The 13,782-nt window shown below is 36.2% G+C and overlaps 3 protein-coding genes across 3 annotated transcripts; 1 reads left to right on the plus strand and 2 right to left on the minus strand.

Annotated features, from left to right (window-relative positions):
- Nucleotides 1-1,169: 1,169 nt before the first annotated feature.
- BDF20DRAFT_871958 (uncharacterized protein) lies at nucleotides 1,170-6,955 on the minus strand. The gene is made up of 7 exons (XM_053081132.1): nucleotides 6,625-6,955; nucleotides 6,278-6,565; nucleotides 5,931-6,212; nucleotides 5,810-5,869; nucleotides 5,144-5,749; nucleotides 3,885-5,074; nucleotides 1,170-3,815 (listed from the first exon to the last, which is right to left on the minus strand). Exons 1-7 carry the CDS (start codon nucleotides 6,625-6,627, stop codon nucleotides 1,334-1,336), a joined length of 4,911 nt encoding a protein of 1,636 aa, XP_052936782.1. The 5' UTR covers nucleotides 6,628-6,955; the 3' UTR covers nucleotides 1,170-1,333.
- A 1,013-nt stretch (nucleotides 6,956-7,968) lies between these two features.
- Nucleotides 7,969-10,100, minus strand: BDF20DRAFT_819197 (uncharacterized protein; the record flags this gene model as incomplete). The annotated part of the gene is made up of 9 exons (XM_053077442.1): nucleotides 7,969-8,001; nucleotides 8,065-8,114; nucleotides 8,185-8,280; nucleotides 8,346-8,484; nucleotides 8,553-8,967; nucleotides 9,031-9,338; nucleotides 9,404-9,689; nucleotides 9,786-9,913; nucleotides 9,984-10,100. 9 exons carry the CDS (start codon nucleotides 10,098-10,100, stop codon nucleotides 7,969-7,971), a joined length of 1,572 nt encoding a protein of 523 aa, XP_052936783.1.
- A 2,624-nt stretch (nucleotides 10,101-12,724) lies between these two features.
- BDF20DRAFT_871965 (uncharacterized protein) lies at nucleotides 12,725-13,692 on the plus strand. The gene is made up of 4 exons (XM_053081133.1): nucleotides 12,725-12,793; nucleotides 12,884-13,048; nucleotides 13,106-13,329; nucleotides 13,399-13,692. The coding sequence occupies exons 1-3, from the start codon at nucleotides 12,782-12,784 to the stop codon at nucleotides 13,280-13,282; spliced, it is 354 nt and encodes a 117-aa protein (XP_052936784.1). The 5' UTR covers nucleotides 12,725-12,781; the 3' UTR covers nucleotides 13,283-13,329; nucleotides 13,399-13,692.
- Nucleotides 13,693-13,782: the final 90 nt, after the last annotated feature.

A 13,782-nucleotide genomic window follows, 5' to 3' on the forward strand; every position in this document is an offset into this window, starting at 1 on the left:
AGGAAGGTAATAAATTCATTGACCTTTTATGGATTAGCTAATTTCAAAAAAAAAAAAATAAAAAATAATATCGATTGGACAATTATGCGTGTACTTCTGAGACTTACGAGTCTTAAAGAATACGCGTATGGAGAGCGAAAATTGACAAGAGTTTATAACTGAAAAAATTGACGAGACATTTTTATTAGAGGAAACCACTACTAGCAAGTAATCTCACTAAGAGTAAATTGTAAACTTGGATCATTTATTGACAGTTTTATAAAGTAAAATAGCAGAAATTGAAATAAGTAGTCTTGCGCTAAAACCTGGATACGCTTACAAAGCATATTAGGTTCAAGCACCTGCGAGTGCATAGTCAACTGTATCATTTACAGCAATGAAGAACATTATCGGTAATATCGGTAATATCGGTACGCCTTCTTCCAATGTTATTCATCCGCGTGAATTTTTGAAGAGGTAACACTTTTTTATCTTCCATCTTGAACGATTCTAATTATTTTTTTCAAAGCATATTCAACATACGGCCAGCCACACAACAACGGATCAATAATAGCATATTACAAGCATTAAACTTCTGATTATCCACATCATTAATATTTGAGCAAGGAAATGCTTCGACCTACAACGACGGACATGCCTCAAAATTGGAACATCAGAGGTATAGACATAGTAATGCTTATTTTCATTTTTAGAGTTGCGTAAATGAAAGTTAAAGCTGCCATACATATCTTATAAACTGCTGGATTAGATTTAACTATAACCTTTATTCAGATCAAATATATTCGCAATAAACATGACAACAAAAACATTCTAGCACACATATAGGTTCGCTTGCTATACTTATGTCAACCATTTTTTGATGTGACTTAAAAGATGTGATGTTCATGAATGCAATTTACCGCGTTGTTAATAGCTACTCGCAGTATTTTTATTTTATTTTTTTTTTACTTTATTTGCTTAGGAAGAGTGTTAAAGAGCGGACATTCCAAAATAATATTTGACAAATTCACGTTAATCGCATACATTACATCGGTTTGGATTCTGCAAAATTTGGTATAAGCATTCTAATAACAATAAAAAGAGCATGTAACATTGAAAGTTTCAACAACAATACAGTCAATATGAATATCAAAATTTTTGAAGGACTTGTACTGAACAACGTTCTTTAGCGATAAAATTGTTGAAATGATGCATATAGCATTTTTATTCTATGTTAAATTGACCTGTTATCAAATGTAATAAAGATGGGATTTACAATTTATGAATTCTGTTGGTTTTACGGTTAGAAATATTTGCATAATTTGATGTTATTCCATTAAATGAGCTGTATAAATTAGAACACACGGCTGTGATTATCAAAATTGGTATCATTGTCTTGTTGAGCTTCACGTGCTTCAGTAGCCATCTTTACCAAGACTTCCATTTCTCCAGACTTTTCACACATTGACTTGAAAATACCGACACCGCTGTCCCTGACGATCAAATTATAAGGTGAATCAAATTCAGCCACGGTACCTTGATCTAAAACGAGCACACGGTCGTAATCAATAACTGTACGCAAACGGTGGGCAATGCAAAGTAGCGTTGAATTTGCAAATTCTTCGCGAATTGTTTTTTGAATTTTACTGTCCGTTTCGAAATCAACACTGGCTGTAGCTTCATCCATAATAATAAGTTTGCTGTTTTTTAGTAAAGCACGAGCCAGACAAAGCAATTGACGCTGCCCTTGAGAAAAGTTGTTACCACCATCACTGACCAGTTGTGTCAAACTCTTGATGGCTGATGAAATCCTTTCTTCACTCGTTGAGTCTGTACTTGAGGATGCTGGTATATTCTGTCCATTCCCATGTTGCCCGAACCTAGCATTGTTTGAAGGTTTGACAAGATGAGCACGTTCCAAAGATTCCCACATTTCTTCATCAGAATATTCTTCGAATGGATCCAAATTAGAACGGATTGTACCAGAGAAAAGAACCGCGTCTTGTGGAATAATAGTTATTTTTGAGCGTAAATCTTGAACACCAATTCTTGAAATATCGATACCGTCGATAGAAATTGACCCATTGCTTGCTTCCAAAAAACGGAAGAAACTTAGAGCTAATGTACTTTTTCCTGAACCCGTTCGACCAACAATGCCGACTTTTTCATGCGGTTTTATGTCAAAGGAAATGCCATGCAAAACCGGCTCTAGCTCTGGAGCATATCGAATGACGAGATCTTTTACTTCAACGGATGCAGTAGTAGGCCAGGCAGCTGGGGGGCGGCTTCCTTCAATGATAGCTGGAGGTTCTTGATCGAGCTCCAAATATTCTTGTACGCGCTCAACCGAGTTTAGGTTCATTTCTACGGCTGTGTACTGACGGATAAACCAATATATATTTTCCAAAAAGCTACGAGCATAGAACAGAGATATACCTGCCATACCAGCATCAATATGGTCAATATTCAAAATTAGGAATAAGCCAGTAAAAAGTACGACAAAAGCACCTGTAAACTCTATTCGTGCATATAACCAGCGATTACTCATCCAGAGGTAGTAAAAAGGAGCAATGTAAGAATCAATCTTCCCATAAATCTGTTTCATGAACTGATCCTCCATGCCGTAAGCTCTTATTGTTGTCACACCGATGAGTGTTTCAGTAAAGTGTGAGTAAATAGGAGATCGGCTGACAGAGTTTAGGCGCTTGAGTTCACGGGAAATGCGAAGATAGAACAAGCCAATAATAAAATAGATACAACTAACGCCAATGGCAATGACAAGAAATTGAGGTGTAATGACAGTTATAACAAGAATAGACGCGATAACACCGGTGATGCATTCTATTAGAATATTAGCGGAGAAAGCTAATTGCAAATCGATGGTACTAACATCTTTGCCAAATCTGTTTAATATACGACCTACCGGTGTCGTATCGAAAAATCGCATTGGAGCATGGATAATACTATTAAGCAAAGAGCTGAACAAAATACGTGCACCTCGTATAGAGCCCCAGTTCATCAAAATATTTCGGCCAACATCAAAGAGAATGTAAGCAAAACAGATACCTACGTACACACCGATATAATAATCGATATCAATAGGTTCAGTTTCTGAGAAAACCCAGGGCTGGAAAATATTCAGTTTCTCAATTGCAGAAGTGATCGTGTTCGGCGTGGTATGAGCATTGGGTAATCTTGTTGACAGCATTCTATAAGAAGAGGCAGAAAACCCATTTGTAACCACTAAATTTAATTGTGCGTCGTAAGCACCTGCCCAGATTCTTAACCACCAGTTCTCAATGAAGATAAGAAATCGTGCTAGGGCAAAAGTACAGATAAGCGACAACCAAAAAAGCCATCCACCACAAGCTGATAAGTATGTAGTATAAACCTTCATTTCTACTTGTCCTTCGGCAGATGATTCTTCTTTTACAAGCTTTCCTACATCCGTTTTGCTATCCATGTCTAGCTTAGCAATGTTTGCTTTTTCTTTTTCGTCGTCAATTATTTCTTCAATTTCATCTTCATTTGTCTCATTTAAGCCATCGTTTTCCGGGTTATCATCAACAAGTTTGTACAGTCTACCAGTGGATTTAAGGTTTTCAACAGTATCGTGAGCAATCAGATTTCCATCTTCTATTCTAATAAGATAGTGAGCGCTTGGGAGACAAAGCTTTACTTGATGCGTAACAAGAATGACAGTACGTCCTTTCAACAGATCGCCTGTCAAACATTTTTTAAAGATATGTTTCGATGTATGCGCATCTACCGCACTCAGACAGTCATCTAACAGAACTGTTTTTGCATAAGAATAAACTGCTCTAGCAAGTGAAACTCTGTTGTATGCGTATAATTGTTAACAGTCAATGTGAAGATCCCATACATCATATTATTGCAGAACATACCGTTGCTTTTGACCACCTGAAAGAGAAATACCCTTCTCTCCAATTTCAGTGCGATCACCATCAGGTAGAATCATTAAATCTTTGATCAGAGCACATTGATATAGAGTCTTCTTATAGCGTTCAGAATCGTAAGGTAAACCGAAAAGAATATTATCTCGTAAAGAAGCGTGTTGAAGGAAAGGCTGTTGAGCAACATAAGCTACTTTATCGAGGTATAATTGAGGAAAGTTAGGATCCGTCTTGGGACTATTGTCTTTTGCCAAAACCGTATGAGAGGGAAGGTAGACTCTTCCAGAGGCTATATCCATTTCGCCTAAAAGAGCATTGAGGAAACTAGATTTACCACTTCCTGTAGGACCGCACACAATCGTCAGCTTTCCTGTAGGAAAATCAAATTTGGGTACAAACAATTGAAATTTCCTTTGCTGACTACTAACTCCATCAAATGTGGAGGAAGAGTCTAGAGAGCTCTGTATGGGGTTGGTGGTGTCCAAAATATTATGGTTTGAAATATCACGAGATAGTAAGTTTGACTTGTCCAAATGCCACTGAAATGTTGACTGTTCAAAGCCAACACGTGCCAAAGACATTTCAGGGGAAGTGCCAGCCAAGCATTCAACGAGTTCTGTGTTTATGTTATCATCAATTTCAGGCTCTTCTAAATAATTTGAGATACGCTTTAAGCTAACGTGAGCTTCCGTTAACGTGTTTATAGCTTCTGGAACAAAAATGAGCGGATTTCGTAACATATCAAACAAGGTAATACTGACAAATGCAACGCTAGCAGTAAGCTCTTTGCCGTCCACTTTAGTATACCAAACAAAAGTACATGCGGTAACAATGACTGGTACAACTACGAACAGTAAATTGACAAGCACTTCGAACACAATCGCCTTGATGATTTTACGCATTTCTTCATTACGAGCAGCATTCACTTTCTTTTTCCAATTGCCTTCCCACGCGAAAAATTTAATCATCCGAATGCCCTGTAATAATTCATTCACAAGCTCATTACGTCTATCCTTTGCTGTTGTAAGGGCAGTGAAGTTTGTGGACATTTTTCTTGTAAAATAGCCAGTGATGGGAAAGCATATAAGCAGAACCAATAAACCAACCAAAGCCGCGTTTCCCAGTAGTTGATAAAGGTAAAACATACAGACCATAACTTCAACTGGTGCAGTATATAGTAGCTATTGATGATAGGCGAGTTGCGTTTAGTATTAGCTTCATTAAGAGAAGATGTTCACCTTATATTTTACATGCATGTATGAAGGTATGTCAGCAAGTTTATCCGCATCAACACTCATCAAATTGGTGACCTTGCCCACATTACTGAGAGACAACTCTTCTTTTTCTTGTTTTCTAGCGGCATTCGTTTTATCATTTTTGTTACTATCATTGTCATTGACTACTTTTCCTGTCATATCTTTTCTCTTTAACGTCTTTGCATATATTTCGGAATCGAGCATTATCAACGTTCTGACATTTAATCGACGCCCCACATATAGTTGGATATTATCACACGTAAGTTTAGCCATTCCTACTAAGAATAAACAGATTATATACATATAAGCTGTTTCTATAGGTGGTCTGTTCGTTCGCAGCTCAACGTAATGCAGGAATTTTTGCTGGAAAAATGGACCCAAATAACTGATCAAACAAGCGCTTATACTAAATATGAACTGATACCATACTATTTGCTTATTACAACTGTATATGCGTCGAAGAATCTTTGCATGATATATGAACTTTTTGGTAGCAGAAAAATCTTTATACGCTGCACGTGAGACTTGTTGAAAAGGAAGAGCGTAAATGTTATCTCGTGTAACAATGTTGCGAAATCCAAAAACAACAAGAGGATTCATCTATAATAGACCTCACTTGTTAAAACACTTTTTTTCAGATTTTTTCAGTAAATCACATACCCATTGGAAAGAAACCCATGAGAAAATGCTTGCAGTAGCTTCAGGGCTTAGTGCAAGGTCCTACAGAAAAATCTCTGTTTAATATGCTCACTACAACAAAAGGTGTTAATTCTGAACTCACATTTCGAAAGACTTTTCCATCCTTAATTTCGAGCTTTTCATAGCTCACTGTTTCAAGGTTCCTCGGATGCATAGGTTGTCGTGTAGATCCAGTAATACAGAACAACACCAGACATATTAGACCATTAGATATACTTAGGAATTGTGAGGCTTCTCCAAAGGTAATAACAGCAAGTGAATCAAGGAATAGGAGTCCGAAAATAACCGTAAAGATTTGATAGTACGCTCTGTATTTGTACTGATTTAAGTGAGGTGATACTATTGACAGAAAGAGTAGAACTGACTATAGCATGCATAATTCAGTCAAATCAAGATTTTTACTCAACATATGATTTGCTTCATCCTTACCCAAGTAATCAATAAAAGCAACAGACTCAATATATTGATTATTTCTGTCATATCTGATTTCGTTACGATTCGAATCAGTTGGTAAAAGCATGTTATAGTCTGGATAGCAGAAAGGGCTATGATTGCCGTCTTTTCTCTTCTTAGTGATTTCACAAGGTCAAAACTGTCTACAAAATTGCTATACCGCTTGTTGTATTGCCGTCTCTTCAGAATCAAATAGAAAACGCTTGCACCTGTGATAATAAGACAGCAAGCGGCGCCTACAACCGGAACATATCGTTCTATAGCCTGTGTACAGGATAGTAATTAGAGCTGGTTAATCGAAACAGATTCAAGCAAAAATATACCATCGCGTGGTGCTGAAGCCAGGAAAAAGCAACTTGATTTACTTCTAAGCTGTTATTAGAAGAAGAAAGGTTTATATTAAAAATTTATCTGTGCAGTAAGATTGAATACATAGTTCTGCTGCTTTCGAAACAGCAGCATGGCACAAACCACTTTGTACACTTATCTGTTTATGGTAGTTTTCGTCGGAAAAGGAACGATTAAATATTTTTTTATTGATAAAGAACAAAAATAAGTTCATAGAGCACATAATCAATGTGAGATTGAATTGCCTGGGTCAGGTCAGGCATAGGGTGAAGGGTGCGGAAAAACCTTTTTGATAGTCAATAAAGGGGAGAAAAAAAAGTAAAAGAGAAGGAAAGAGGGAGACCAAAAATAGCAAAAAGACTAGATTAGTCTTTATAAAGCTACCGAACTAACCTATTACCAAGAGGATAGTTTTTGGGAGATCTTAGCGTGATTCGACATATGGCGGGTCATTGGATTTCCACTCGGAGAAGCGTTGAAGGTTTTACTTGGATTTGCTGTGCTGCTAGGTAATTTTCTGGCTGGAAGCTTGTTTGAGGAGAAATGAATGAATCAGTTACTGTGAGGACATTTGTAATCAACGGTGCTTGCGAAGACATGTAAATGGGTATGTCTAAAAACACGTTATTATGATGACAGATGCATGGCTATGGAGTTCCACCAGGTAACCGACCTAGACGCCAGCGTATAATCCGACTGCATTCAATTGGAGTCATAGTTATCCATAGAATTGGATTAACACCTTAAAAAGGGCGACGGGAGGAGTGAAGAACCGAATTGGCAGCTTCCCGTTATTTTTGAATCTGTATAAAATGCTGGTTTGTTTTAGGTCAATTTTGTTCCTTTATAATTATGCTGAGACCAACTTTAATCGGGTATCTATGTAGACAGCTTATTATTCTTTTCGTTCCAGAGCCGTTGATTAAGGAAATGGAGTCGTGAAAATGCTCAATTATCATAACAGAATCCAAATCGAATATTATTAGGGTAATAATTACGGGTATATTAGTTCTGAACAAATTGCGACGTATTACAGCGCTTAATTGATCCTTCATGCGTGATTGGAATCCCTGATTATTTTTACCTCTATGTGAGGGTCCATTACTTAAAACGTTGATTTAAGACAACTTAACATGTACGTCTCATTATTTGATACTGAGATTTTTCGTCTGTTGTAAACAAAGTCTAATTCTGTGCGTAGTAGATGGTTTGTTCTTTATTTTTCTATACAGTAATGTGAAGAATAGATATTTACAGTTATTCAATTCTATAACATTTTTAAGAATAAGCAATACAATGTAAATTTTTAATAAGTAGTTCTACCAACCACCACCATCAAAGCCAGTGAAACCCTAATACAGGTAATTGTTAATCTTTGTTTACAGCGAGATGGAAACAAAAAAATTACTACTTACTGCTAATAGAAATACTGGGAAATAAGATTTATTCTCAATTTGTGAACACCCTAAGTTAACAACAAGTATCATTCCAGTGAGTTCAATAAGTTGTGCATATATGTAAATCCATTCACTTACAATTCCAAGCCGAAGTAAGTCGGCCATCAATACAACTGCCAGCATCATAAAAGTTGTCGGCTCCAGAGCCATCAAAAGCAGATCGGAAAAAATCAGCTGAGCAAAAATAATTGTTAATACACAATGTCCGGGGTATAACACATTAAAAGTATACTACACACCCAGAATAGTCTTTTTACAGAGCTTGGTACTGCCAAACTTCTTTTCGACAAATTTGCGAATACCTTCATCCTTTATTAGATCGTCCAGTCTGCTGATAGTGATACATATCGGGTTCAATATGCGAGCTACTTGGTTATACTACGTATAACAACAGTTAGTTCAATACACTTTTTTCAAAAAAAAAAGTAGAATGCAACTTATTTTACTTTGTCTATAAATATAAGCGCATTTGGTACATTTCTATCTCCCAGATGAATCACACTGCTGCCAATCCAAGTTCCGGCCTTTTTTTGTGCTCTAAATAATGTGCGATGCATTTCTCGAGAAATAGCAGGGCTGGGTTGAATACGATGTAAACCTTGTCCTGTTTGTGACAATCGATAAGGGTTGGATGGTGATAGTATATCTTGATCTGCCAATGTCCAAAGCTTAAACATGTCATTTAGGATTTCGCGCCATAATTTAAGGGTTTGATTAACGTAGATATACTGTGTCTCATGATCGTGGCTCAAACGGTGACCTTCATTACCAGACGCGATTGACAGAGAGTATTCTACCTCCGGTTCATCTTTGGGATTGAAAAATTCCTCCAAATATCTGATCATCTTTTCGCAAGGATCACTAACAACGCCCAATTAGTCTCTGAACAAAGCAAAATTATATGCCATCTATCTCTAAACTTACCGATTTGCACGAAGATAAGCATTGTTATCGCCTATACTGTACAAACAATGACGGATATCATCTGCTGAAAGATATTTCGATTGATATTTTCGGCTAAGTGTCTCAATACTCCTCTCTTTACGTTTGATTTCTGCTTGGATTTGAGAACGCGTCTTTCTGTCCGGTATTATTTCCATGGTCGCAAGTAGCACAATATCTTCATGCAATACTTTTAAACCATGTCGTTCTTTCAAGAATGAATAAACAGTTTTGATTGGTATCACACAATCGAATCCAAGCATTTCCTTTACTTCAGGAATCATAGAGTCCTGTAAACCGTACGCATATCCATTAGAATCTCATAAACTGACCAGTTAATTTAAGATCAACTTACTGATAAAAGGTACATTAGTTTACCGTAGGCGCCCCTCATCTTCTCCGGATTCATAATTTTATGTCTACGACCAATCTCAAATATTTTTTGAAAAAAGTCTTCGTTTTCTTCGAAGTCTCTATCTGCGAATAACTCCTGACCTCTCTTATAATCACATCCTAAAACGAGACCAGTCAAAACTGCACATAACTCCTTGATCTGATTAACGACACGTTTAGCTTTTCCTGCAGATGAGGCGTCGTCAATCTTTTCCGTGTATTCTGTAACATTTAATGCTGCCTCCAACCTTTAGCAACACGATTGTTGCAAGATAGAAATGGTTTGTTAGTAATCTATCTGCGCGTCTTCAGAAATCAATCCAATCATTGAAAGAATACTTTACAATCTCAAGTATTTTCTTTCCTCTAGTTTCAATCTCAAAGGAATAAACTTTGCTCTCGCTTCCATTATTTTTCCTACATCAATTTCTTTAGATTTCGAAGGTGGGGTGGCTTTTTGCTCTTCGTTTGCCTGAAGTTAATGAAATATTAAAAAAATTAATGCTGCTGAACTGTTTTTACAAGCGTTTTTGATGACTAACAGTTTCTTCTAGTGCTTCCTCATTATTTTTCTCTTCTGCATCTTTTTCTTTCTCTTCGAGAACAGTTGAATATTTTTTGATAGTGTGCTTTGCACGCTTGCCGGTTCTATGTATCATGCCTAGAGATAAAGCATAAAAAATTGGTTTTCAATGCTTGTGAAAAGACAAAGAAATGAAGATCTAGCTATGTACCGGAACAGACTTCGCAAAAGGGTTCATTGCACTGTTGACAGAATACATCGGCTGCTTGATCTTTACATTCTACACAAAAGCCTACTTCGGCTTCCTCATCAATAGAAGAGGGAGTCCCCTCCATTGGCGAATCATCTGTGTCCATAAAAGAGACATTATCTGACAGAATATCTTCTAATTGATGCTTTTTTCGTTCATTCAAAGGCATAATAAGAAATAAAATTCGAGTCAAGAGGAAGAGAGAATTTTATTACAAAAGCAGCGTAGAATTGAACAGAAGGCAAATGTATGAAAGAAGTGCAAACTTCAAACCCCGCGCAGATCGACATTAGTATCTGTTAAACATGTTACTCATGTTGATGAGACGACAACTGAAAATACACAGCCACCCTTGGTACAAATGCTTTTTTGGTTAATCAGCTCATATATTTACTCTATATCGTATCCCGCTCTTAAAAAAAATTGAATAGTTCGCTAACTCGAAAGATATAAGTGTGGTAGTCGCTAGTTTTAACCATTAGACAAAAGGTAAAGAATAACACAATAGAAAGTAAACAGGAAAGCCTAACGAAATCAAACCACCGTCTTTATTTCTCTTTCCAAAAACAAAAACTAAAGAAAAAGAAAAGAAAACTAAGATTACTGCTATTAATAAAGACTTATACTGTTTGCTGTTTACGAAATGATTGTATCCGGATATAGCTGACACTGATATATTATGGTCAGATAATACTCTGTGAGTCAGAGGTCTCTGTAAAAGAATAGGTCTTTCCTTGAAGTGGATGATGGCTTGTCCGAGCGGATTGATTTGTAATGTGCTATCCTGGCAAATCCACGGTGATCATGCACCTACATTTATAAATTAATATTTATCGGCCACCAGTTGTGTAGCTCAAATACTGTGGGAATGATTATAGATATTAGCTAGGAAGGGATATTCGTGCGTGGTGTTCCTTTGATTGCGTGAACAGTTATTGTATTAATAAAGAGTGATTGAGCCTTTTTTTATCTCCAACCATACTTTATTTCCGGAACAGGGAGCAGTACCGCGACCTACTATGTTCTGGTTGTTGAATCAATATATCCTACGAGTAGATATACCAATCGTGCTATATACCTAAACGTCATATAGCCATAGATAATCTAAGTGAAATATGTTTCATAAAGATAACCTGTTCAGTTCTAATGTGAGGTAGCTAATCTCACATAAGAATTATCCTTAATCCAAATTCTTATCTCATTTTATCTTTATTTGTTATGCATTTGATCTAAGGTTCAAATGTATGCTATCGAACACACCGCTTACCAAAGGGGAATGAAGATATGAGCAGTACTCATATCTGAAATCAAGTTTTATTTTTTACATTTCGTTAGACGTTTTGAGTGATTTACTCATATAAAATATTGCCATCGTGCCTCACAACAATACGCACATGAATTTAAACAAAAGAAAAAAAACTGTATCATTATTAATAAAGAAAATAAAGCGTGGCTCATAGAGCATATAGGACATTGAAAGTTGGAGGCGAATCAACTGCGATTGGTTTAGATACGACAACTAATCCATAGCATTGGTTTTTTTTTTCCATATGATAGCTTCTACTCAGGACCAGTGTATGCCACCTTTTTGTATAATTGACGGTTGCACAGGTATTGAAACACTTGTTATGTAGAATCTAATAAAAACTATGCCGATCTACGGTACACTGCCACTGCGTTTTCTTTTCTTTTGTGTGATTCTCTATTTTGTTGTTGTTTCAATATGTATGAGGAATATAAAGAAGGTAAGCTTAAACTTAACGCAACCTAAGTATCAAAGAATTGTATTAGACTTACTTACTTGAAATGTTTAACATGTTATAGAGATATTTTTCATTTTTAAAAAATATCCGATGGATCTAAGAAAGTAGATTGGTGCTCGTTTGTTCAAAATATGCAAGCAACAATCATACAAAGTTATAGAGGCAATCAAACCTTTGTGGATTTTAAAAGTACCTGGAAACATATCTATAAGTACTTTGCGAAAGAATTGGGATACATTTGCAAAAGAAATACAGATATTGAAGACAGTTGGCAGGAGACTATTGAAGTTAATATTACAGTTGAAAGAACAGAAGCAATACAAAAGTCCAAGTCTTCTTCGTCAACAAGCACATCAAGTATAAAATATCAAAGAAAACTTGGTACAGATGATGTTCAAATTCTTAGTCATATACACAAAAATATAAAAAATACATGGATTTTTAAATCAGGTGTGGTATTTCCATACTTCCTATAATATATATAAAGACGAATTAGACACACCTTCAAGCATTTGACACGTTATTATGATCATAGAATCATAATAATACTTGTACACGTCATATTGTATTTCTGAAGATGCGCATATATAATGCTGCATTATTATGGAACGAGGACTTTTTTATTTTTTCTTTTTTAAATACAAACATTCAGTTTGCTGTGAACGCTCCCCTCTCTGATTTTCAGTGTATAATAAAAGGACTAAAGGAGACTCATTTCACCTTACAGTTTATATCAAATTATAAGTCGCGTTCACTAAGCATAAAACAACCGCATATATCACATCAGGCAGGTCTGTAGAAGACATGGTTTATGATCTAGCAAAATCATTCACCTACGAACAGTAAGTATTTTATACAATAAAATGAAAGTTTGGAATGTCGATAAATTCTGCGTTGCTATTTTACCGTCTTAATCCATCGCATTCGTACATTGTTGATTTATCTGCTGGTACTTGGGAAAAACACATGGAGCAAGAAGATCTCAAGGAAATATCGTCTTCCTATGATAATGCCTTGAATAAACCATTGCCTAATAATTTGAAAGAAATATTGTGCAAATTGAACAAGAAAGTAAGTTTATAAAACTCCATACACTTAACATGTTCTAATTATTCTCTCAATTATCAGTATTGTTCTAGTGATATTTATGATGAATTTAGTACGATTGCTGCGCACCCGGTCAAAGACCCAGAGGTGTTCTGGTTAAAGCATGCCATTATTGACTTTGTCTTATTATTCATGGATCAAAATGATGCCACGTTGAAGATGCCTTTAACAGAGCAGGATCTTTTGGAAGATATTTGAGACTTCATTAAGAAATCAAAGAGATTAAGCGAAACAGCCTATGTGACGTATGTTTGAATGCTATATACTGTGTTGTTAATATATTGTCAGAATAACCCATTTCTACTGATATACAGAGGTATTGAAAGCCGTGCTTCTTCCAAGCATAGAAACAGTATGCGAATGATTGGCAGCATAAACCAGGAAGAAAGAAAGGCTTCTGGCGAACATGCAGATCTCTGCTTCTACTACGGTTTTAATGAGCTCGCATGCCTTGAGCTCGGACTTGTCGATAGTGGTTCTCATGGCACAAAGGAGCTAAAAGAAGCAGGCATAAAATGCCAATAATGACGAAGAACTTCGCTCTTGAAATATCGCGACAGTACGCTATCAACATGAGCAGTATTAAAATTGTTGGCTTCGTAATTAGCGGTAAGGAGAAAAAGGAACCAATTAAAGAACAATAGTATATAACTCTGTCTTCATGTATCGAATAGGCTTAAACATGACTGCTCTTTTCA

The sequence above is a fragment of the Mycotypha africana genome, assembly GCF_025528875.1.
Source record: "Mycotypha africana strain NRRL 2978 chromosome Unknown BDF20scaffold_5, whole genome shotgun sequence".
Classification (NCBI taxonomy): Eukaryota; Fungi; Mucoromycota; class Mucoromycetes; order Mucorales; family Mycotyphaceae; genus Mycotypha; species Mycotypha africana.